The sequence below is a fragment of the Panthera leo genome, chromosome A2, assembly GCF_018350215.1.
Source record: "Panthera leo isolate Ple1 chromosome A2, P.leo_Ple1_pat1.1, whole genome shotgun sequence".
Classification (NCBI taxonomy): domain Eukaryota; kingdom Metazoa; phylum Chordata; class Mammalia; order Carnivora; family Felidae; genus Panthera; species Panthera leo.
The window spans coordinates 142,096,595-142,122,051 of NC_056680.1; the positions used below are offsets into that span (position 1 = coordinate 142,096,595).

The window sequence follows — 25,457 nt, forward strand, 5'->3', positions numbered from 1 at the left end:
ATTTGAAGAAACAATCAAAGAAGATACAGAAATGGCAAATTAGCATATGGAAAAATACATAAGACAATTAGTAATCAGAGAAATGAACACATGCAGGTAGATTCACAGTGAGAAATCACCATACACCCACTAGTATGCCTAAAATTAAAATGACTGACATTATCAAGTGTTGGAGAAGAGTGCAGCAACTGGAACAGTCATACGTTGCTGTTAGGAATGCAAAATGGAACTGTCACTTTAGAAAAACAGTTTGACAGTTTCTGATAAAGTTAAATATATTCTTCCCATACATTCCAGCAATGCCACTCCAAACTATGTACCCAGGAGAAACAAAAGCATATGTCCACACAAAAGTTGTACTTGTGTGTTTGTAGAAGCTTTATTCATAATGGAGGAAGCTGAAAATAATCCAGATTCCATCCACCAGTTAATTGAAACACAAATTGTGATATATTCATGAAAAAAAAGGCAATGAACTATTGACAGACACAACGCAGGTAAATTGCAAAAGCTTTATGCTAAGTAGAAGAAGCCAGATACAAAAATTGCAAAATGTATAATTCCATTCGTATTGATTTTTGAAAAGGCAAAAATATACTGACAGAAAGCAGATCAGTGGTTTCCAGGGAGGGACGAACTGAAAGAGGCAGGAAGGACCATCAAGAGTGATGAATATATTCAATAACATGATTGTGGGGGTGGTTATCCAATTGTATTCATTCATAAAAAACACATCAAATTGTACACTTAAAACTAGTTGGCTTTATTGTATGTACATTTTACTGCAATGAAGCTTATTAGGTAAAAATTACTGGGCTGGAAGGAATCTTAATGCCCATTTCTCAGCCTCAGTAAAGTCATGGATGCTAATATCCAAGACTCATAAATGACTGTAATGAACTTCCAAAAGATTTACCTTGACTTCACATTTATTTTATTCATTGTCTTCCAACTCTTGGAAACAACGTTTGTTGGTTTTTAATTTATTTTTTAATGTAATCTCCACCAATATGGGGCTTGAACTCACAACCCCAAGATCAAGAGTCACCTGCTGTACCAACTGAGCCAGCCAGGGGTCCCAGAAATGACTTTTTTTGGTTTTGGTTTTCCTTCAGTCAGTTTTCATTTTGTCTCACATCACCTGCATAGCCACAGAGAACTAATCTGACTCCATGAGCCCCACTGTTCTATTGAAACTATAAATGTTCTTTGTTTTTTTCTTTTAAATACACAGTTTTTTCACTAATAAGTTTCCCTCTGTTTCTACAATAGCAGTTATCATTACAGGTGGTTACCATAGTAATTACCATAACCACCACAGCCATTAGCCATGCACCTCTAGGCTAAGTAAGTCTCCCAGGGCTCAAGTCCTGGCTGTACCACTTTACTTGGTAAGTAAACTAGAGCCTATACTTCAGTTTCCTCATCTGCAGAAATAGGGATAAAAATTGTTCCTACTTCATCAGATTATTTTGAGGATTAAATGGGGTAATACACAAAAGATGCTTAAAAATATGCCTGGCACTTCATAAGGACTCAATAAATGTTAGTATTTCTATTAGCCTATTTTTCCACTGGAAATTTCAGGAGAAATAAGAAAAATGCTATTGAATAAAATACAAAACTCAGATTTTAAATCCAGGAGTTATACTTTACTATAACTTTAAAAGTCAACAGAGTATGGAGCACCTGGGTGGCTCAGTTGGTTGAGCATCTGACATCGGCTCAGGTCATGATCTACGGTCTGTGAGTTCAAGCCCTGCGTCAGGCTCTGTGCTGACAGCTCAGAGCCTGGACCCTGCTTCAGATTCTGTGTCTCCCTTTCTCTCTGCCCCTCCCCTGCTCATGCTCTGTCTCTCTCTGTCTCAAAAATAAATAAAAACATTTAAAAATTTTTTTTAAAAAGTCAACAGAGTCATCCTCTACTTCTCAGTTTTGTAAGGCTTCTTTATTTTTTGTTATTGCTGTGTTCTTAATTTCCTGGTTTATGTTACAATGGAGAGAGATAAATTAAACATTATGTTAGAAGGATATTTCTTATATCTATTACAACCTTCTATATCATGTATCTATGTTTGCATTATGCATGGGTGTATGTATTTTAATTTATCTTAACCTAAATTTAGTTTGAGATTCTTTAAAGGACTTGCACTGAAGAGATTATTTGGATAGGAAAACTGGGAATACACAAGGTCTGCCTTGGCTTAACCTATCCTCCGCCTATAAAGGCCTCCAAGGAAACATGAATAAAGTATACAAAAGAAGTCACTTATTATTATTAGATTGGATTGGATTAGATTAGACTGCATTATTAGCTGTGACTTTGGCCACAAACTCCATTGTGGAACCTCACAAACTAGGGAAGACAATATGATATGGAGGAATCCTTGTCCATATGTTAGTTGAGAAAATGAACCAGCTACACAAGCAAGGTCTGGTTTGCCTTGAAGGAGGCCAACCTGCCTCTATCCTTCTCAGACCAGGATGGTGATCTTTTGTCAATAGCAAGAAAACACATCTACAGAACGAAAGCTAGATGGCTCTGGCCTGTTTAGAGAGATCATCCCAGCACCTCATTATCACTGCTCTTTCAGGGAACCCTCCACTGAGAGCCCTGTTTACTGCTTTTGGCCAGAGGATGACTCCACCCAGGAACACAGCATCAAAGTTCAAATCTGATCCATCCAAACCAACCTCTTTCTCCTTGGGCACATGGGACTCAATGATGACACAGAGTGCAGACAGTTTACTTTCCATATAAGCTCACAGCAGTTGTTGAAATTGCTGTGAAAATTAACATGTGACTAATCACTACCAGATAGAGTTTGCTATAGCATACTTGCCAACCACTGATATTATCATCTGGGAAATATTTGCAAGACACAATATTTCTTCACTCTTCAGTAGTAGCATGTTCACAGTGTGAACTTTAAAGAAAACACGTTTAAAATCAGTACTTCCCAACTTCAGTGGAATGGAGTGCAAGCTCATGGAGAGCGCATGCTTACACCCTGGGAGGCCTTCCTGAGTTTCTACTAAGTGTTTACACTACATGTGCCACTTTGAGAATTTGGGGGAAGTAACATACTTTCTGGCAAAAAGGATCTGAGTCCATTGACAGAAGAATTCAGCATGGTAGTGACAAAAAGTCTCTTTTCTGTCTTAAGACTTTTATATTAGTTTTTTTCTAGGTTCTTGTCTTTTTCAGAATTCAGGTCTCAGTTTAAGTACCACCACTTTTGTGATGATGTCATCAAGGCACCGACTTCTCTATCTGATCAGCCGTGCCCTCCTCCTCCCAAGATAGTCTCTAGGTCAGCACCCTAATACTTCACATTTTGTAGTTATTTGTAAACAACTGCTTGCCCCACTGAATTGCATCCTCCTGAGGGCAGGGACTGCCCTTTGCGTGCCACTGCTGGTGATGATCCTAATAAAGATAGTACAGAGTAGGCATTCATTAGCAATCTGTTGAATAAATAACCTGGTAAATGAATGAAGAATGAGCAATTTTAATAGGCTGCCTTGAGAACAATGACCTATTTCAGTTCCTTTGATATCTGGGGGATTTAACATAGAATTGAAAATTCTCAGTCTAGTCCCAATTCCTTAACTTCCTATCTGCAAGTTTTGAATATTTAACTTAACTTTTATACATTTATGTTATCAAATGGCATAAGAATACCCACTTACTTTTCCTCCCACATATGACTGTTAGGGCTAATGAGAGGTGTGTGTGTGTGTGTGTGTGTGTGTGTGTGTGTGTGTGTATGTGTGTGTGTGTGTATGTGTATATTTATATATCCTGTTCGTATGTATACAAAAGTACTTTAAGATAAAAAGCATTAAGATGCCTAGGATTATTATTATATTTCAACTCAAAGTAATTAGCCCTAAAAAAACTCAATATGGATAAACTTAAAATTTATCATCAAAAGAAAACTTCCACTGAGATACAAAATAAAACATCTGAGAAATTATTGCTACGGACTTATCATCTTTACACATATACATTTGTTTGAATATAAATCTCAAATGCAAAAATTATTTTTCACCTCCAAAAACTAATAGAATTTTGGTGATTTAAAGTCCCTGATGACAGAAAATATGCAAAAGTTTTAAGCATTTAAATTGTTTTTCCCTAACCAGTACATAGCTCACTTTATTTGACCCCTACTACTCTACATTTCAAGTGATCTGAACCCATGCTGGAATTAATCAATTTTATGTCTCTGTGACATTGTCTTTGCCAGGAAACCATGAAAAGTCTTTTTAATCACAGTGATTAAGAAATCATATTCCTTGATTCACAAAAGGAAGTATGTGAAACCTTAGGAAATATCACTGGAGAACACCATGGCATTCAACATCTGATTCCTAATTCATATCAAATGACAGAGATGGAGAAGCTAATCAGGTATTATGATTTCAAAGAACTCTTGCATGTGCAGGGTTAATTTTTTATGTTAGGTTGAATTTCTAAGCGTGGTGCCTCGTACTATCAAATGAGGCCACAGATCACCTAAGCTGAACATATGGGCCATTAAGAATGAAGTATCTAAAATCTGCAGTAAATCGCTAAAATTTTCGAATAGTGCATTACACTCATCTACAAACACATCATGCCTAAGTTATGACACTTTAAAAATGTAGTAAAGAAGATGAATGTTGATCACAATACTCTGAACATTTCTGATTCTTAGCATTGTCAATTCTTAAGATTAACAAAAAATAATAAAACAGGTAGTAAAATGGCTCTGGAAGCATTTTTTTGTAAATGCCAGACAAAGTTAACACAAGCTCAAATGTCATTTGATTTATCTGAGTCCTTGTTCAAAGATATGAAGCAATTAAAAAATTCTAGTCTTCCTCAACCTCTATGGAGTTAGAAAGTTTATTTTGACAATGGCAAGGAAACATATCCTTTCTTTTTCCACCATGTCACTTTATTATTTTTTGATTATTTTCTTTATTTCTATGTAAAGAGGAGTGTGTGTATGTATGTGCGTGTGTGCGTGTGTGTGTGTGTGTGTGTGTGTGTGTGTAGTCCACTGTAAACTTAGAAACTTTTGGGATTAGAAATTTACTTTCTAGTTATATCTGTTGCAGAACTTAAAGCTATTCAGCTGAAACCATCCTTGAGTTTGCTAAAGGTGGTATTTAATTTTCATAAACATTTGTGCGTGGAGGTTACTAGAAAATTTATGGACTGGTTATTTTCTGCTTCAATACCAGTGAAGCACATTGCCATCATGCTCAAAAGCCAAAAGATGACTTCAAGTAGTGCTTAAAAAAAATCCAACAGGAAATGGTGTTTGTTTACTCATACATTAGCATATAATTGTCCAAAGAAGTATTATTTAAATTACGCATCTGCTGCTCACTTTAAAGGCTCAGATGGTTCAAACTGATGAAGCACACAACCTGTAAAGGTATAAAAAGAAAATATTATGCAAACATTGCAATAAAAATCTCATTATTTTTTAACAATATCTGATAGTTTGTGCCCATATACAGCGTGTTTAAAAAGAAAGGACAATCTTTCTCTCCCAAATCTACTAGTTAATTGCAGACTTTAATAGTGGGAAAATGCCATTCCCCTTCCTTATCCCAAATACTTTGTGTATAAAAAGTGTCAGTTCTCTTTTTGGTTTTGGTTAAAGTATATTGCGTAGGATCAAAAAGATATGCCGAACTAATTCTGATTTAACTACTACAGGGAAACAAATGTCCTGAAACGTAGTCTGACGCTTTTTTACAGAGGACCAGTGTCGTTTTAAAAGATAAACATGGGGATAGAAAAATCAGAGAGCACTTATTTCCGGAAATGTGTACAATGTGCAAAGCACTGAAAGTTTGCTCAAATGCCTCTTAGCATTCTAGAATATAGTGATTCTCGAATTTGTGACAATTCTGACATGTTGTCATTAACAGCTAAATCAGGAAAAGAAATGTGCTTTCTTCCCCAGTAAAACAAAAGCATCACACACTAAAGAAAAAAATTGCTAGGCCCTACATTGATGTTCTGTATATTTTGGAATTATCCTAGAGAAGTAGCTGGAAGAGTATATTTTCCTTCTCTCCACTTCCCAGGGTAGAGATGGATGGAGTTAGGCAACTGAGGAGTATTTTTTTCATGATCCTGATTAAAATTGAAACAGTCATGAGAATGCTGTTTCCTGGAAGGTGAAATATACTTCAGGAGTCACAGTTAATATCCATATTCTTTATTCAAATGCCCAACATCTGAACAGTGTATAAGTCCTATGTATCAATATTTTCACTGGGTAGTTTCTCAATTCAATTTTACTGATTTTATTTCTTTCACCATTTTTTAAATATTATATTTATGCCCCTTCAGCCCCAATAATCACAGAAACACCCATAACAATAATAACACACACAATTACATTTGGGCCACAAAGAATGTTTGACTTTACTTCTAATGACATTTAAACAATTGAGTATGAACAAAAATCTTCAAGGAGTCAGCTGAAACTGTTTTCTATAATAATTTTCTGAGATTAATTAAAAAATAATATTTTAGAACCATGATTTTGGCTGATGCCAATACAAAAATATGACCTCTAACCAAATTAAAAAAAAAGTAAGTTCAACAAACAGTACTGGAACAACCAGACATCTACATGCAAAAAAATAAATCTAGACACAGACCTTATACCCTTCAGAAAAAAAAAACCTCAAATTCAAAATAAAATTAAAACTATAAAACTCAATCACAGGAGAAAACCCAGATGATCCTATATATGGTGATGACCTTTTAGATATAACACCAAAGGCATAATCCATAAAAGAAATAATTGATAAGATGGACTTCATTACAATTAAAACTTCCTGTGTGCAAAAGACAACACCAAGAGAATGAGAACACAAGTCAGACTAGGAGAAAATATTTACAAAAAGTACATCTGATAAAGGACTATTATCCAAAATACATAAAGAATTCTTAAAAGTAAACAATAGGAAAATGAACAACCCAAATAAACCTGGACAAGAGGCCTGAAAAGATACCTCAACAAAGAAGATCTACAGATGGAAAATAATCTTATAAAAGATGCTTAACATTACAAACCATTACAAATTAAGGCCACCGCATACCTATTAGGATATCTAGAATACAGAACACCGACAACAATCAATGCTGGCAAGGCATGTGAAGCAACAGGAACTCCCATTCATTGCTGGTAGATATCAAAGCTAGTACAGCCACTTTGGAAGATAGTTTGGCAGCTCCTTACAAAACTAAATGTAATCTTACTATATGATCTGGCAATCCTGTTCTTTGGTATTGAACCAAATAATTAAAAAAACCTAGATCCACACAAAAACCTGCGCATAAATGTTTATAGCAGCTTGGATCATAATTGCCAAAACTTGGAAGCAACCAAGATGTCCCTTAATAGATGAATAGATAAAAACACTGTAGGAGATCCAGACAATGGAATATTATTCAGTGCTAAAAAGAAATGAGCAATCAAATGATGAAAAGACAAGCTTAAATGCATATTATTAAGTGAAATAAGCCAATCTGAAAAGCCTACATACTGTCTAATTTCAACTATATGACATTCTGGAAAAGGCAAAACTATGGAAATAGTAAAAAGATTGGTGGTTGCCATTGGTTGGGGGAAGAGAAGAATGAACAGGCAAAGCACAGAGGATTTTTAAGGCAGTGAAACCATTCTGTATGACATTATATTGGCAGATACGTGTTATTATACATTTGTCAAAACCCATAGAATACACATCAAGAATGAACTCTACATGTATTTTGATAACTGTACATAATAGCCTAAAGGTGAATCACTATTCTTGAGTTGATAACTGGGAACAAAATGTGGCTTCTATCCACAGAGTTATATTTACATACCCAAACACATACAAACATTTTTGTCACAGAGATTTAACTAAGCAAACAATATGGGGTTGAGGGGGGCAATTACAAAAGTACAGCTCCTTTCCAAAAGGAATGAAAGTTTAAAAAATGAAAAAAAGGAATCTTTTTTAACAACTTGTTACATATGCTATTTTTAGTTTCAATTTCAGTTTTGTATAAAACTATTCCAGGAGCAAAAGATATTTCCTTAATAGAGAAATTCACTCTGCTGGATATTTCCTGTTATCCTTCCAAAATACCCCTCATCCTGCTTTGGACCTGGGAGGCAAAAGTTTTATAGACTGTGTCAACTGGGCTCTTGATTTCTGTTTGTCTACAACAAAGATTTCTTGATTTCTGTTCTGTTTGTCTACAACAAGAGAGAAGAGCAAAAGATAGATAGGTAGGAAGAGAGGAGAGAGAAGTATTTCTTCTGCTTCCTTCATTGTGTGGTCTGAGCAGTTGACTGCATTCTTCAACTAAATGCCACAGATTTTACCTGGCAACCCTCACCTATAGGTATATCTGGTTTCTTCAGATTCTAGTAACCACTTCTTACCCTGTTCCTTTAGGTCTAGGGTGGTAAATCTCCCCACTGTTATGAGCCCGGGAGGATAGCACCTTTCCTTGTTGGTTTCCCTAAGCTCTGAAATATAACCTTTACTACACATTTCTCTGTTAGAAAAAAAATGAACTCTGCAAACTTCAGATGATAATAATGTGTCAATGTAAGTTCATCGAGTGTAATGAATATAGCACTCTGTTCCAGATATTGATAATGAGGGAAGCTGTGTATGGGTGAGCACAAAAGGCAAAACGGGAACTCTTTGTACTTTCCACTCTGTTTTGCCATGAACCTAACTTCTGGAAGTCTACTATTTCAAAAAATTATGAGAACATGACCAACATAAGATTCTTGAATGTAATATTTTCTTTACCACTTTCTAGGAGATTATAGGTATTGTACTAAAATTTTAATTTTTCATATATTTTAAACCTCATTAATAGATATCAAATGTTATTATTTTATAAAATAATTCTTTGGGCTTTAAAAATTAAATACTGAATATATTACAAAGTAAATTTAAATAACTGAATCTAATGTTAATAGAGAGAAATAATGATAGGTATGTGCTTTACTTCCTCTATATTAAAAATTGCAGTGAAATGAAGCCAAATGTGAAAGAGTACAGATTACATAATTTCATTTATAGGAGTATAAAGGCAGTAACCTTTGTCTATGCTGTTAGAAGTCAGGAAAGTGACTAAAGGGAGCACAGGAGGGTTTTGAGGGACCAGTGGAGGATTCTGGGGTTTGGCTGGGTGTTCTGGATATTGGTCTGGGTGTTCTCAGTTTGTGAAAATTCATGGAGCTGTAGACTTTTTGCTATGCCTTTTCTAAAGTCAAAAAAAGAAGGCAGTAAACTTAGTTCTTCATTAAGTTTTGATAGAAGCAAAGAGGGGATAGAAATGAGGGTACAGAAATGTTTACATAAGACTGCAGTTAGTATAAGGATAGAGATCTAAAAGGAAATTAAGAGAGCTCCAAGGACCCGGGAGGAATGGCCTTTTGGATGTATCACTCAACAGGCTAGAATTTCGTAGTGTTACTCGTGAGCTAGGATAAATCACAGGGACACCTATGTAACCTAGACATCCAGCAAGGAAAACAGAAGATCTGGGGAGTGTTAGAGCTTTCTTAAACAGGATGAAGAGTAAGGTAGGAATTAGTAACTATCTTTCTGGGAGACTTTTACCAGACCCCTACTACCTGCCAAAATGTGCATTTTCATTCCTGTTTGAATTACTATTAAAAGTGAATAGGGCTTCTGAGTTTTAACTAATTCTATAATGTGAAGTCCATCCTTCTGTGTTTTGTGGGCACAGACAACAGAATGGTTTGTTCACTGTACAACAGTTCTTTTTAGTGGAGCTGAGTGTGCCCAATGACCTCCAGCTAAATTTTTTGCACAGGTCATACGTGTCTCCTTTACAGCCTGTGTCAAAGCGAGTTTCTGAAGAGTTTCTTAACATAGGAGGTATATTCCCGAACACATTCTCTGAACACAATTTCATGCCACAGCCTCCACCTCTTTACCTATTATGTCGTTTTGCTCTGCACAAAATGGACTAGTATGGGCTTTATGTCCTCTTTTTCCTATACCTCACCCTATGGCGCTAATAAGAAATGATGGACTCAGAAGGTAACTCCAAGAGAAGAGAGAAAAGGTAAACTAAAAAACCTAACAATCCTTAAAAATAGGTTAATTAAGCCCTGAAGAAATAAGAAGTTAATTAATTTCAGACTACACAGTATTACTGACTATAAGAGAGTTACCAGATGCTTTGAAATCTAAAGTGTGGGGGAATGTGTATGAATGGGTGTGATCTGAGGGGTGTTAAAGTGTGTATGGTTGAAAATCAGTGAACGTATTCAGAGGCTTTATTCTTGTCAGGTGGTGGAAGGAAAAAAATAATAGTTATGACTTGTTGATTATTCACAAGGTGCCAGGCATTGTGCCAAGCCCTTAAGGTGAATTCTCTCATTAAATGGTCACAGTAACACTACAAGGTAGGTATGATTATTATTCCCATCCAAAGATGAGAATATAAGGGTTTATAAAATATAAATGACTTACCCAAGGACTTACCACCTAAGTGGGAGAGCTAGAATTTTAGTTCATCTCTATCTCAACTCAAAAGCTCATGCTCCTAGCCACTTGTCACTATATTGATTAGTGAATGATCACAAGAGCAAATAGAGAATTATTGTGATGAAAAGAGGATAAAAGGAGTGGGAAAGAAGTTTAAGATACAAAGGAAAATGAAGAAAGGAAAAGAAGAAGTGAAAAATGGAAGAGGGACAAAATACAAATAGCATAGTTCAGGCATATAATTGACACTCAATAAATGTTAAATGCATGTGTATGACATTTTCAAATGAATGTAATTAATATACACTCCATAAATATTTTTTAAATAAAATTTGGTAATTGTTCCCTCAGCTACAGTCAAAGGTGTTTATACGGTCCAAAAGACAAGATATTTTATAGTTGTGGTTTTCAAACACATTCCAAAGACTGAGAAAACCCAAATCCCAAAAGTGTTAACAATTAGGCACCCGAATTAAAAAGAATTTTCTCATTCATATCCTTCACTTTCAAACTAACTTCTTGATTAAACTTTAATGTAATTATAAGAGTTAATAACCTTAAAGAGAAAAATAATCAAGTCTCCATTATAATTTTCGGGTAGATTCTTTCTGAAGCAAAATACCACTAGAAAATAATTACCCTTAATAACATGGGAGCTATCCCATTAAGTTCTTTCCTTCATTAAAAAAATACATAATTTTAAAGGAAACAGAAGAAATAATGAGAGAATGAGCCCCATTTGATACACTCTATACTCATCAGATGCCCATATCAGTAGTAAAGCACTTTCCCATCTACTTTGAGAATGTTGTGAGCACAATCACATTTCTGTTCCTATATCAAAGAAGCTGACACTGCTGGGGAAACCTTGTTGATTGATGCCATGGTGAGAAGCATCATTTCCATCTGTCTTGTTCATTCCCATAATGATCCTTGTATATAGTGCTTTTTAATTCTGTCTCTTTCTGAAGATTCCCAAGTGCTCAGTCGCAATCCACCCACCTCATCATCCTCATAAGATGACCTAAGTACTAATCATTATATCTCTATTGATAACATATCCTTCATATATAATACATTATATCTATCTCTTTATTAGGCACTTTCTATGTACTATTACCCTACCTTTAGATTTCACAGGAACCCTGAAAAATATTATCATCCCCATTTTATTGACGAGGAAACAAAGATTTAAAGAGATTTTGCTCCTTGACCAAGATCACAAAGTAATGAGAGGTGTGACACTGGATTCAAATTGAGTACAAAGCTTGTTCTTCTAATCACTATGTAAAATACAAACTGTCAAGTATAAACTTCCTGCTGCTCCAAATCCTTCCTGCTCCTTCATCTACTTTTTTATTCTTCATTCAAGAATTATTGCTATATCCCTGTTTAGACCCAAGACCAGACCTTAATCCTCAATTGCTAAGCCCACAGCATCACATCTCTTTCTTGGATTTACTTATCATTTATCTGTAATTTTTTTGCACATGATGAAGAAGTTCAGGAACTATAAGAACAAAGAATGAGTAAAAGAAGCCCAGTGCAGTGGGTGAAGCTATGGAGGACCATAGGAAAAACAAAGGCAATGCTATTGATTTGTCTCAAGCTTTTATTAGATGCTGGCTCCATCTTGGCCCCCATTTAACTCTTTATACATTAAGGGAAGAAATGTGAGATTAATAAACCTTGATCTTTATGGCTATAAAAGGTTTATCAAACCTTATTCAGTTAGAAAACACAGGCAGGTACATTTATATTGTTAAATTTCATGATGACTTAACTTGTAGGATTAATATTTTATAACCAGTCTAAAATTTCCTTAATCAGAAATTGAAAAATTACCTAATTTCAAATAAGTCTGTTTATTTTTACATGTTCAATTCTTTAAAAAATATACACTATTATATCACCTCACGCCAGTCAGAGTGTCTAAAATGAACAAATCAGGAGACTATAGATGCTGGAGAGGATGTGGAGAAACGGGAACCCTCTTGCACTGTTGGTGGGAATGCAAACTGGTGCAGCCACTCTGGAAAACAGTGTGGAGGTTCCTCAGAAAATTAAAAATAGACCTACCCTATGACCCAGCAATAGCACTGCTAGGAATTTACCCAAGGGATACAGGAGTACTGATGCATAGGGGCACTTGTACCCCAAGGTTTATAGCAGCACTCTCAACAATAGCCAAATTATGGAAAGAGCCTAAATGTCCATCAACTGATGAATGGATAAAGAAATTGTGGTTTATATACACAATGGAATACTACGTGGCAATGAGAAAAAATGAAATATGGCCTTTTGTAGCAACGTGGATGGAACTGGAGAGTGTGATGCTAAGTGAAATAAGCCATGCAGAGAAAGACAGATACCATATGGTTTCACTCTTATGTGGATCCTGAGAAACTTGACAGAAACCCATGGGGGAGGGGAAGGGAAAAAAAAAAAAAAAAAGAGGTTAGAGTGGGAGAGAGCCAAAGCATAAGAGACTCTTAAAAACTGAGAACAAACTGAAGGTTGATGGGGGGTGGGAGGGAAGGGAGGGTGGGTGATGGGTATTGAGGAGGGTACCTTTTGGGATGAGCACTGGGTGTTGTATGGAAACCAATTTGACAATACATTTCATATATTGAAAAAAATATATACAGTATTTCCAGGAATACTTTACTACCTGCAAACTTTCACCTTCAAAAATAAATTATATAAAGTACTTCAAAATTATTAATACAGTAAAACCTTGGTTTGCAAGCATAATTCATTCTGGGGTACTACTCGTATTGCAAGACATCTCTCATTTATCAACTTAAAATTTATTAGAAAGGTTTGCTCATCTTGTGGAATACTTGTAGACAAGTTACTCGCAATCCGTGCTTTTACAGTAGTTATTTTCTTAATTTTATTTCAAATGAGGTAATCATCAAAAAGGATATTTATATTTAAGATAAACACTCGAGTTTCATCATGTTTGACTTTGTTTTATCTCTATTTACTAAATAAATAATATTTAATCACAAGGACATTGTGTGGTAAAGCTTCTAGAGATGGCATTTCATGTCAGTTTTTCCACATAGTGACATGTTATATATCTCATTTTTTACTTATAGAAATAGATAAAAAGCCAGTATTATCAATAACATATATACTAAAATACTACATTAACTCCAGTAATGCAATTATTACAGTTACAAAGAAAGATCATTTGGGAAGGTTAATATATTTCTAAAAATCTCTTGGTTTTTAGTCAAAGCACAGTGCCTAGAACAGAGACAGCCTTCAAATAATTCTATGTTCCTTTCCTCCCTCTTCCCCCTCTTTCCATTTCATTTGTGTTTTCATTTTCCCATTTCAGGTACTGTTCTCTCATAGGGACTACTCGAACTGTCTCCTAACCTAACCACCCCTGTCTTCAATCTCACTTCCTCAAGTCTGCAAATTGTTGCCAAGGTTATTTTTCTAAAACAGAAATTTTAGCACTTCACTGTCCTCTTCAAAAAGCTTCAGGTTCCTATTGCCTGCTGTGTCACCTTCAAACACCAGAATGACAGAGATTTCTAAACAAGAGCAAGCTCATCTGGTCATTTCCAGGCTGCTCTCATGCCACACTCTTGAATTCTTACACTGTAGATGCTTAGCTTTTTTAGAATGCATGTTTTTCCTACCTTCTATTTTGTCTGTTTTGCTTCCACATATGAGTGAAATCATATGGTATTTGTCTTTCTATAACTGACTTATTTTTGCTTAGCATAATGCTCTCTAGCTCTATCTATATCATTACAAATGGCAAGATTTCATTCTTCTTTATGGATGAGTAATATTTTTATATATATATATATATATATCTAACATCTTTACCCATTTATCAGTTGATGGACTGCCATGAATGCCTTCTCCCCATTTTGTCCACCTAAGAAATGTCACTTTCCATCTGTGTTTAAATTTAAACCAAATGTGTTGTACTCTTTGAGGCTCTCCTTATATATTTTCCTAATCTCAGCTTTTCATCGGGTTCTTATATGCTCATGCCTCTATCATATCACTTACCAAATTGAATTCTTGTTGGTAACATGTTTGTTTCCCTCCTCTGTTACATTATGACATCTGAGAACATATAGAACCATGTTTCATTAGTCTTTGTATTCTTTTTTGTTGTTGTTGTTAACTTACCTATTTATCTTTGACAGAGACTAGTGCAGAGCAGGGGAATGGCAGAGAGAGACACACACAGAACCTGAAGCAGGCTCTAGGCTCTGAGCTGTCAGCACAGAGCCCAATGTGGGGCTTGAACCCACAAACTGTGAGATCATGACCTGAGTTGAAGTCGGACACTTAATTGACTGAGCCCCCGAGGCGCCTCTTAGTCTTTGTTTGCATTCTTGATGTCTAACACAGAACTCTTTTATTACAAACCTTATAAGATTACCAATAAAATGTAGGTGAATAAATAAATGATTCATAAAGATGAAAATGAGTATACGTGACAACAAAAAAGACAACAATAAGAACACTGATAGGCATCTGTGTTTTAAAAATATACCTTTACCTTTAAAAGAGTATGTAGAGAATTTAGAGCTGGAAGAGATTTCAAAGGTTAGAATATTTTAGGATAATCCTTCTATTTAAAAGGTGAAGCTAAGAGGTCAAGATAAGTTCACAACACAGAAGAAAAGTGAATGGCAGAGCTCAGATAAAAGCCTGGGATTCCAACACACAGGAATATGACTCTATGTGACATATTGTTGGTGGATTCAATTAGAAACAGAACAAAAGTGTGATTTGGCTTTCTTGTTTTTTTAATAAATTCTTGTAATACAATTATTTCAAATATTTTCCTTAGAATATATTTCTAGAAGTAATGATATGTGCTGAGCAAATACTCTCTGAAAAACAATTACACTAATACCACCCTCAGCAAGCATATTTGGAAGAACCAATATAATTACCTTTTGATAATTACTATTATAATTTTCAAGTCTTTGTAAACTTGATAGGTAGAAAACAATATTTTATTGTTGATTAAATGTTCTTTATTTGATTGCTAGTGAAGGTTAACATTTCTTCAAATGTTTACTAATGTTTATGAGTTTTGCCAACTGACTTCTTCAAGATGTCATCATTGGTGGCTCTTTTCGTATTTGTGATATTATCCTTTGACACAATAACCCAAGTATATGCCTTACTTTATATTCTGTTTTAAAACTGTGTTTATGATCATTTTTAACATCTGACAGTGTTAAAACGTTACTAAATCAAACGTGTCTATTTTCCTGTTATAATTTCCTTCACTGTCCAACTCAAAAAGCTTCCCCATTCAAATCTAATGGACTGTCTTCTATTTTTTTTCTTTTGCTTCTTTTTCACTGAAGTCTAAAATAAATCCTGGGGTGCCTGGGTGGCTCAGTCAGTTAAGCATCCAACTCTTGATTTCGGCTCAGGTCATGATCTCACAACCATGAGACTGAGCCCCAGGTCAGGCTCTGTACTGGACATGGAGCCTACTAAAATTCTCTCCCTCCCTCTCCCTCTGTTCCTCACCTTCTTGCGCACAAACATGCACATGTGTGAGCTCTCTCTCTCTCAAAAGTAAATTATAAACATTTTAAAAAATAAAAAATAAAATAAGTTCCTACTGGATAATACTCTTATGTGGAGGAATCATCTCACTTGATCTTACTGTAAATTGATACTCAATAAATAAAATGTCTTTTCCCTTTTTCATCTTTATCACATCATAAATTCATATGTAAATATGTACATATACATGTGTAAACTGACTTATTTATTATCATTATATATTTCTGGTTATTTCTGTCTGGTTCCATATACCATAAACCTATTCAGCGCTCGGTCCATACTGGATTGATTATTATAGCTTATCATTAGGGTTAAATATGAAATGTTTGGTAGAAATAAATTTCTCTTCAAAATCATTTCAGTTATTTTCATTAATTTATTCTCACATTAAAATTTTAAATATTATTTCAAATTCCAGAAAATACTCCTTTGTCATTTTGGTTGAAATTATACTAAGCCTGAATACAGATTACTCAGAAAAGTTTAACATTATTCTTATAATTAGTTTTTCTGTCTACAAACAAGGAATGTCTTTCAATAAAGTTGTCTTCATATAGGTCTTTCATATTTTTTGGTTCAATTTATTGCAAAGTATTTTAAATATTTTTGCAAAGGAAGCAGAGTTTCATTTCCCACATATTAGTCAATGATTTCTTACTAGTATAAACGAATGCTCTTCAGGTTTTTAATATTAATTTTTTATTTGATCATCTTCCTGAAGTAAGTACCTCTAATATATTTTTCAGTGTCTTGCCTTAAGATCGAATCATTTGAAAATAATCATACTACCACTTTTTCATTTTTAGTAGTCACCTCTGATATTTTTGTTTCATGTTTTATCACTTTGGTAAAAATTTATAGAATATTAATTATAGTGGTAATAGGAATACTCCATTTCTTTAATAGTAATAACAACTATAAGTATATAATTGGTTGAAGTCTAAGAGTCTAACTTTATCATGTTAAACATTTATTCCATTACTAGTTAATGTTTTTGTGTTTCTAACAGAAATGAGGGATGTATTTTAATCAAATAGTTTTACAGAATCTTAGGAGATATTCATCATTGTCTTATTTAACCTATTAGTGTGTTTATAGTACACTTCCTAATATTAAGTCATACTTATTTCTTTTAGATAGTTTAAAGGTATTTTATGCAAACAAATTTGCTTCAGAATCAGACTACAGTGTTCAGAGACACTCAACATTGTAATAGAAATTTGCATTAAGTACCTGAAATCAATAAGGTTTCTAAAAAAGAAATAAGACGCTGGTAAATTCCACCTCTATCCTAGTCTCTGTAATCAGGCAAGTGTTCACATATTTTCCTTAGAATATTGAGCACTGAAATGGTGAGACCACCATCTCAGTGGTGAGTTCAGAGAAGCTGACCATTCTTCTTCATGTCAGGAAATTCAACTACAGTACAAAGACTAGCATTACAAAATTCCAGAGTCGATTCCTCTCTCAGATTCTCACAGATTCTATGTGATTCTTAACTGTGTCTCCTCTAGCCTAACAAAAAAACACACCCTTAAAGAAGCAATGAGATTCTGAGATCGCAGTGGCATCACCACTATCAGGTTTTCACCTCTCTGCTCACTTTGCTCAACTTTTCCCCATAAGTCACTCATAGAAAGTTCCCAAATGTCCCTTTCAATCACGGGGAGTGTCCCATGACAACCAAGTCTGCACTACTTGCTCCTTGCCACTGGTAATTTGGAATCAATCTGACATCCAACCTAAGTTTGGATAATGAGATTCAAGGTTCCAAGAAGTTATAACTGGGATTTAGAAATATGTATTTCAACCATGGAGAGTGCCCCAGGACAACCAAGTCTGTCCTACTTGCTCCTTGATAATTTGGAACCAATCTGACATCCAACCTAAGTTTGGCTAATGAGATTCAAGGTTCCAAGAAGTTAGAATTGGGACTTAGAAATATATACATGTTAATTTTAGCAAGTGCCCTGAAGAAATAGCTGCTAAATTCTAGAAATGTAGATGGCCTTCAGCTACCTACCCTACGGACCTAAAAATGGGGAAGACCAACATAAACAGAATGAAACAAAGCAGAGAGAGATGTTAGGATTTCTGGCCAGTTTTTAGTTCTTATAACCAGTCCTTTCCTTAGGCCCTGTTGTATTCTGCCATGGGGTTTCTTGACATACCTTCATAAATTCTTTCTTTTAATTTTTTTTTTAATGTTTATTCATTTTTTTGATAGAGACAGAGCGTGAGTGGGGGAGGGGCAGAGAGAGAGGGAGACACAGAATCTGAAGCAGGCTCCAGGCTCTGAACTGACAGCACAGAGCCTGATGCAGAGCTAGAACTCACGGACTGTGAGATCATGACCTGAGCTGAAGTCAGACGCTTAACCGGCTGAGCCACCCAGGCGCCCCATAAATTCTTTCTTTTAGCTTAAGCAAGTTTAAGGGGCTTCTGTTACCTACGATCAAACATTCCTGATTAGTATGCTGCTGTGCCTGCCCTGCCCCTGATGTGAGCTCAAATACAGAGAAAAGGAGTTAGGAGATACCACTGGAATTCTATCAAACACTTTTTCTTTATGATAAATAAGGTTCTCATGGCAACAGAAAAATCCCTGATTCTATACAAGATGTAAGCATCAATATTTTATTGCCTATAGACCAGACGGAAGGAATTGACATCTTTGCTTAAGTTCCTGAAAAATCTGAACTCCTCTCTTTATTTTGTGCTTTTCTTTTGATAAATCTTTGGATTTAAAAATTTATAGAAACAGTGTTTTGTTCAAATGGTAGCAATAAAAGTAATCCAAAAGGCAGATCTTTGTTTCCCTCTGGCTCCCTGAGTACAGAGGATAGGTTGAGAAAAGTTGTAACGACCACATGAGTAATTCCAGATATGCTATGACTCAGAATGTACTAAAATACACATGCAGAAAATGGTTCAGGTTTTCTGTTGATGAGAAAATATCAGTTTGAGTGACTGAATTCAATTAAACCACCATTGTTGTTTAAGTCTTTGATGGAAATAGTACTTTGTAGTTTAATAGTTTTACTAAGGGTTTTCACCCTTAACTAGTTGTGTTTAGAATCATTCTGGCCTGAAATACTAATCATTCATCATTCGAAATTCCAAGATGATTGTTATGTTCTCAGTTAACAATAGACTGGAAGAAACATGACCTTTTAAACCAAGTATCTTTAAACCATTGCTTAATTAGGCATACCACACACAAGGTTACAGTCTCAGCAAGACTGAGTTTTAAACAGTTCCCTTTAATTTTATACCAATGGTCTGTGCAGCATCCAGCTGTTCTGGGTCCTTCACCTCCTGCTATTACAACTGGAAGAAGAGTCTCCCTTCATACCAATGACAGTGTTTTACAGTCTCAAATTAAAAGGAACCATGAAAAGCAACTTGCCTTAATATCTCATTAATGCCAGAAAGAACTAGTTTAACAATAATTTTTTTTTCCTACTCAGAAATTACACTTTAGGGTAGACATTATCCAATATTGAAAGGGGCATTACTAAATAATTCCATCCAATGGGTCAGTTTTTTAAATAACTTGAGAGTACATTTTGTAGCTCAGTGATCCTGACAGAAAATCTGGAAGGCTACACTATACAAAATTGACAGTTGCCTTACAAAGCTCATTCTTTGACAACTGGTAATAGCTATTCTAAGAAAACTTTTATTATGTAGTAATTTTTTGTTGTCATGTACAGTAAGCAGTTCTGGGTCTAGTCAAGTACATTCTCAACTCTTCAGAATATTCAAAACTGATCTCAAGGAACCTGGGGTTTGGCCAAGGTTCCCCTCCTACTTCCAGGCTTTGGGAAGTGAGTTGGCTATCTCACTAGGTGAGAACACTGACCATCACTAACACAAACCACTCAATCAGCGTTATATAATAGTTGTTAGCTAAGTTCCCAGCACACATTCTAGGTGTCTACTTTCAGTTTCTATGAAAGCCCTGTGAAGAAAAAGGATATTTCAGTCTGTGGATTTGATGTGCACTCCATGTAGCTATTGGTACATTTCAAAGTACCTCTAGGACAGGCAAGTAGCACTAGGGGAAGTGGAGAGTCCAAGATTATGGCTTCTCCTTCAACCCAGTGGTTCTTATTTTGACTGGCTGAAATGTTAGACTTCTGAGTAGCATTCTTTTGAAGACAGAGTTTGAAAAGCAGATTATAAGGGAAAAGCTCTTCATTTATTCTTAATAGAATATGGTAATCCCCATATCATCTGAGCTTGAAAGAGTTGCAAATCTAGATCAAAGATTATCTCCCTCCTCCTGAAAACTCTTTTAATAAAATACCCTTCAGTGTTAGAAGCATTACATTCTTGGCTTTGATTGTGGGTATAAGTACAAAACAGCCAAAGAGAAAGCTTCTGCTTTTGCAGTAAAATTTTGTTAAATAGCATTGTTTATGAGGCTGTTAAAATCCCATATGATACATTTCATTTAGAAATAGTTTCCAAGAGAATTAATTCTCTCTTAAAAAATAGGTAGGCTTGTTTCCATCACATAATGAAAGTTACATATCCCACTGAATGTCTCTTTACATTTTGGCTGCTTTGGAAGCTCAGAACCTGATGTAGTCCTGTATTCTGGTTACCATACTTCTTTCTTCCTCCTTAAAGGGGATGGATAGATAGATAGATAGATAGATAGATAGATAGATAGATAGTATACTTCTATTTGAACCACCTTGTATATCTTTTTTATCATAAACAGGCTGGGAATTAATAATTAGTGAACACTAACAGATAAGCCAATAATGAAATTTAAAAATTGATGAACTCCCAGGGCGCCTGGGTGGCTCAGTTGGTTGAGCGTCTGACTTCGGCTCAGGTCATGATCTCATAGGCTGTGAGTTTGAGCCCTGCATCAGGCTCTGTGCTGACAGCTCGAGCCTGGAGACTGTTTCAGATTCTGTGCCTCCCTCTCTCTCTGCCCCTGCCCCACTCACAGTCTGTCTCTGTCTCTCAAAAAAAAAAATAAATAAATAAATGTTAAAAAAAATTTTTGATGAACTCCCTGAAAAGTACTAAAGCTCAGAAGGATTATATAATCCATGATAATCTGTTCATGCTCAAGTCTCTTACCTTGTATCATCAGTTATTGGAATACAGACAAGTTTCAAGCCATTAGCAAAATAAATCTCCAGGGAGCTCAAAGAGATTCTATTTTAAGTTCATACACTAAAATTCATGTATTTTATGTGATCCTCACATCTGGAGTATACTTACTCTTGTATCAGACACAATTCTATTATGCTTCGGTGGGCTCCTGTTGCTTCAAGATGAAGAACAAATCTCACGAATGGCCTATAAGGGGCGCCTGGGTGGCTCAGTCGGTTAAGCGGCCGACTTCGGCTCAGGTCACGATCTCGCGGTCCTTGAGTTCGAGCCCCACATCGGGCTCTGTGCTGATAGCTCGGAGCCCGGAGCCTGTTTCAGATTCTGTGTCTCCCTCTCTCTGACCCTCCCCTGTTCATGCTCTGTCTCTCTCTGTCTCAAAAATAAATAAACGTTAAAAAAAATTAAAAAAAAAAAAAAAGAATGGCCTATAAGACCTCTCATGCTCTATCTTACTCTTCTCTTTGACACTCACTTCCTTCAGATTCACCTGTCCCCAACTCCCTAGAGTAGGGAGGGATGTTTCCCTATTACAAACTCTCAGTTCAGCACACCTCTACTTTTAGCCCTCATTACAGATTATATTACTATCCCTTTGTGTGCTTTTCTGATTCACATCTAAATTCCCCCAAGAAATTCTAAATCTCATATCTGCTTTGACTACTAGTAGTCCGTCTTTAGCACCTATCAGAATGCTTAACACAGTCTACATGCTCAATGAATACATCTCGACTAAATTAATGAAAGTTTATATGTACTTCTCTGTCCGTAGTGGGTTGAAAGAAGCAAATTATGGAAGTGATCAGCCCCCAAAACAATCACAAAAACAGCACTTTGGTAAGGTGAAAGGGGGAAAAAGACTAAAAAGTGGACAGAAGAACTCAGAAATCACTGAGGTCTAGAGGCAAATTGTCTTAATAATCATTAGGCTTTAAGATGTTTTTAATAGTCTTTAATAGCATCATTATATTACAGTATGGTATAATAATAGAAGTCATCAAGGAAGGGTTTGGCTTTTATCTATGATTAAGATAAGAGAGAAACTGGTAATTTACCTTTGAAATACTTTAATCTGGTATTTCTTTAAAGATTTTCCCATCGTCTGGAGGTGAGCTTCCGTTATTGAGGAAAACATTCATTTGCGTTCCTCTTCACACCTCCTAACTACGTGGATAAATGGAGTGTTCCCAACCTCATGTAAGGATAAATAACCTTGCATTATAATACCCCTCCTTTGCTCAGTTTTATAATTGCAAGAAAATTATTTTCAAATTCCCTTAATATTTATATTCATAACAAAAGGATGGTTATGTAATGTCTCACAAAAATTCTGCTGAAAACGAGGATACTCTGTGTTGAATGTAAACCAAATTTTGCCTCATGTTGCCTGCACAAAGCAAAAGAAGAAGTTTCCACTTGAATTCTAAATTGAAGATGACCTTGTGCTTTTTTGAGAAAGGCTGGCAGCTGAGGTCACTGGAGTGTATTATGATGGACAGTGCAGCGCCATGCATGGCTCGGAGGCATGTCCATTGTGTGGATTACAGCCAAACAGAAAGAATTAGACAGCTCAGAGCATTCTAACATTTCATTTGAAAATAATGGTCAAAATCATGGGCAGCAACCATTACAACTTTCATGAAAGAGCAGCAGCATTCAATAATTCCATCACTTCAGACAGGCATTTGGCTATTCTTAGCCGAATACTATGGGTCCAGCATATTCTGTATCAGTTTCTGTGACACTTACAGAAAGCAGCATTTCTGCTTCAGCAGGAGGCAAATCCCATCTACCCTGCGTTGTATGTGGTTCTATCTTACACAATGCAGCTCATTGCTTTAAATTGACCAAATCATTGAAAGTGATACAAGGAAAGAGAAAACGCAGAAACTTAACATGGCACTTTTAGAATGTAAACGTATAGCCACTCCAAATCATCTGCTTTCCTTAGGTCAACTTACTGTTTAAAAAGCTTAAAATCAGTTTCAAAACAAAATATCTACAATTCCTTCTCTAATAATGACACAAACAAAACATTTTAAAAGAAATCTACTCTGTTGTCAATGGTTCCAAATGAGCCTCCTAAGTTATTTCTGAAATAGTGATATTTAAGTAGAATATTTTGATTGATAGAGGCTTATTTTTAACTTCTGCTTCTTTCAGGAGCAGATTAATGTTTCTTTCAGGAGCACAGAAAATATGTTTGAGATTTAAAAGCAGGTGGAAAAACTCACACTTCTGATTAAAAGGGGAACTGCTTCTAATCCTGTGCTTTCCACTGTTTGTGTATCTTCTATATTTAGTGGGGGGAGGGGACAGATTCTGTCACTTCTAAAGTATTTAATGACAAAAAAAAAAGTTGTAACTTACCATTGAAATTGACAGCCCGAATGTAACCAAGTAGCTCTTTCCCGTCCACCGTACTCATTCGTGGGCAGAGACCAATGTATCCAGGGCAGAGATCTTTGTGCATGTTGTGCAGGGCATAAGCCATGGAATATACTGCATCAATTACAAATTGGACCTTTCCTTCCTGTTCATAAGATGAATCCCTCGCAATTCTCTCCAGCCCTGCAAAAAGTAAAAAAAAAAAACCATCAATTGGTGTTAGATCCACTAAAACATGGCATTAGGGCTAAGATTTCCACATATGAGGCACACTTAATGAGACAAAACTATTTGATTTTACTCCCAATTATTTTAATCCTATACTTACTGAGTCAGGCTTTTAAACTGGGTATTGAATTTTTTATTTGGAAAGAACAGAAACTATTCCATTAGCAACAAAAAGATATTAACTAAATAAAAACATATAGTTTCATTATCTTTATTTCCACCTTATTGAGTCCTATTACATTGTACATTCTAATAATTACATAACATTCTGGTTGTGACTTGATCTTTTAAGCAAAATGTGCAGACTTTGTCCTTTTCATCTACTTCAATTCTGGGATCATCATTTAATTAGTGTCTCAAAGTAAGGTCTTTTTTCCCTCCTCCCATATCTATTCTTGTTTTGAATGTGCTTCATTTACTTGGGCACCCTTTTTGTATATATTAAATGACAGTATTTCCTTAAGTAAACCAGCTATCTTTAGAAGAATCATTCGACTTAACTTTTTTTCTTGAACTCAGTTCAAGAAGAAATGATTACTATAATAAGGTTAGTTAACATATCTACTACCTAATAGACTAACCTTTTATTCCCTTGTTTTTTTCCTTTCCTTTTCTTTCCTTCATAGGCACTTTCAAGTATACAATACAGTATTGCTAACCATAGTCACCATGCTGTACATTAAATCCTCATCAATTTCCTATTTTAATTTTCTGTTAAAAGGATGTAGAGCTCTCAAAATAATTGTCATTCAGAATAATTGTACCTGTGTTTGGGCATATTTAAGGCTGAGAATTGGCTTTGGGGATTGCCTTTAGCATGGTGTTTATCATTTAATATTTAATAAAAGCTTACAATTTAAAATGGAATATAAATTTGATATTAAAATCAGATAATGTATAATTAGTTATAATACAACATTCTCATTTTGAAGATGAGGAAACTGAGACTCATGGAGGAGGAGAAGTTCACTTTGGGCACAGAGGGCAGGTATGGAAGCCTTCCAAGGTCTCAGACTTGGAGCCCAATATTCATTCATTCCCCTGAAAAGTATGGTGAATGGCAAGAATGTGCACAAGAAAAAATTACAGAAATGATATTGAGGTCAGAACCAAAAAGGATCTCCCAGCACTTCCATACCCTACCAAACTTTATACATCCACTAACGCTTGGAGAGAACTAAAGCAAACACTTGAAACTTTCCCATGGAGGTCACTTGGTAACCTTTAAAAAATAAGTAGTCTTTAAGTTCAACAAATATTTTTCTTGAGACTAATTAGTCAGCTGAATTAAAATGGCTGTTTTATATTTGGGTTTTTCTTTATCTTTTTATGGTTATTTATTTATTTTGAAATAGAGTGAGAGAGAAAGAGCATGAGCAGGGGAGGGGCAGAGAGAGAGAGAGAGAGAGAGAGAGAGAGAGAGAGAGAATCCCAACCAAGTTCCATGCTGTCAGCATAGAGCCTGATGTGGGGCTCCACGTAGGGTTCGAACTTACAAACCATGAACCATGAGATCATGACCTGAGCTGAAATCAAGAGCTAGATGCTTAACCAACTGAGCCACCCAAGCGCCCCTCTATTTG

The 25,457-nt window shown here is 35.5% G+C and overlaps 1 protein-coding gene across 1 annotated transcript in view; it reads right to left on the reverse strand.

The window, feature by feature from the left end:
* The window catches only part of GRM8 (glutamate metabotropic receptor 8), a 756,021-nt gene that overhangs the window by 258,597 nt on the left and 471,967 nt on the right, over positions 1-25,457 (reverse strand). Inside the window, exon 6 of the mRNA XM_042923664.1 lies at positions 23,629-23,829. Within this exon, the coding sequence (XP_042779598.1) occupies positions 23,629-23,829 (201 nt within the window). The remainder of the gene's footprint in view (positions 1-23,628; positions 23,830-25,457) is intronic.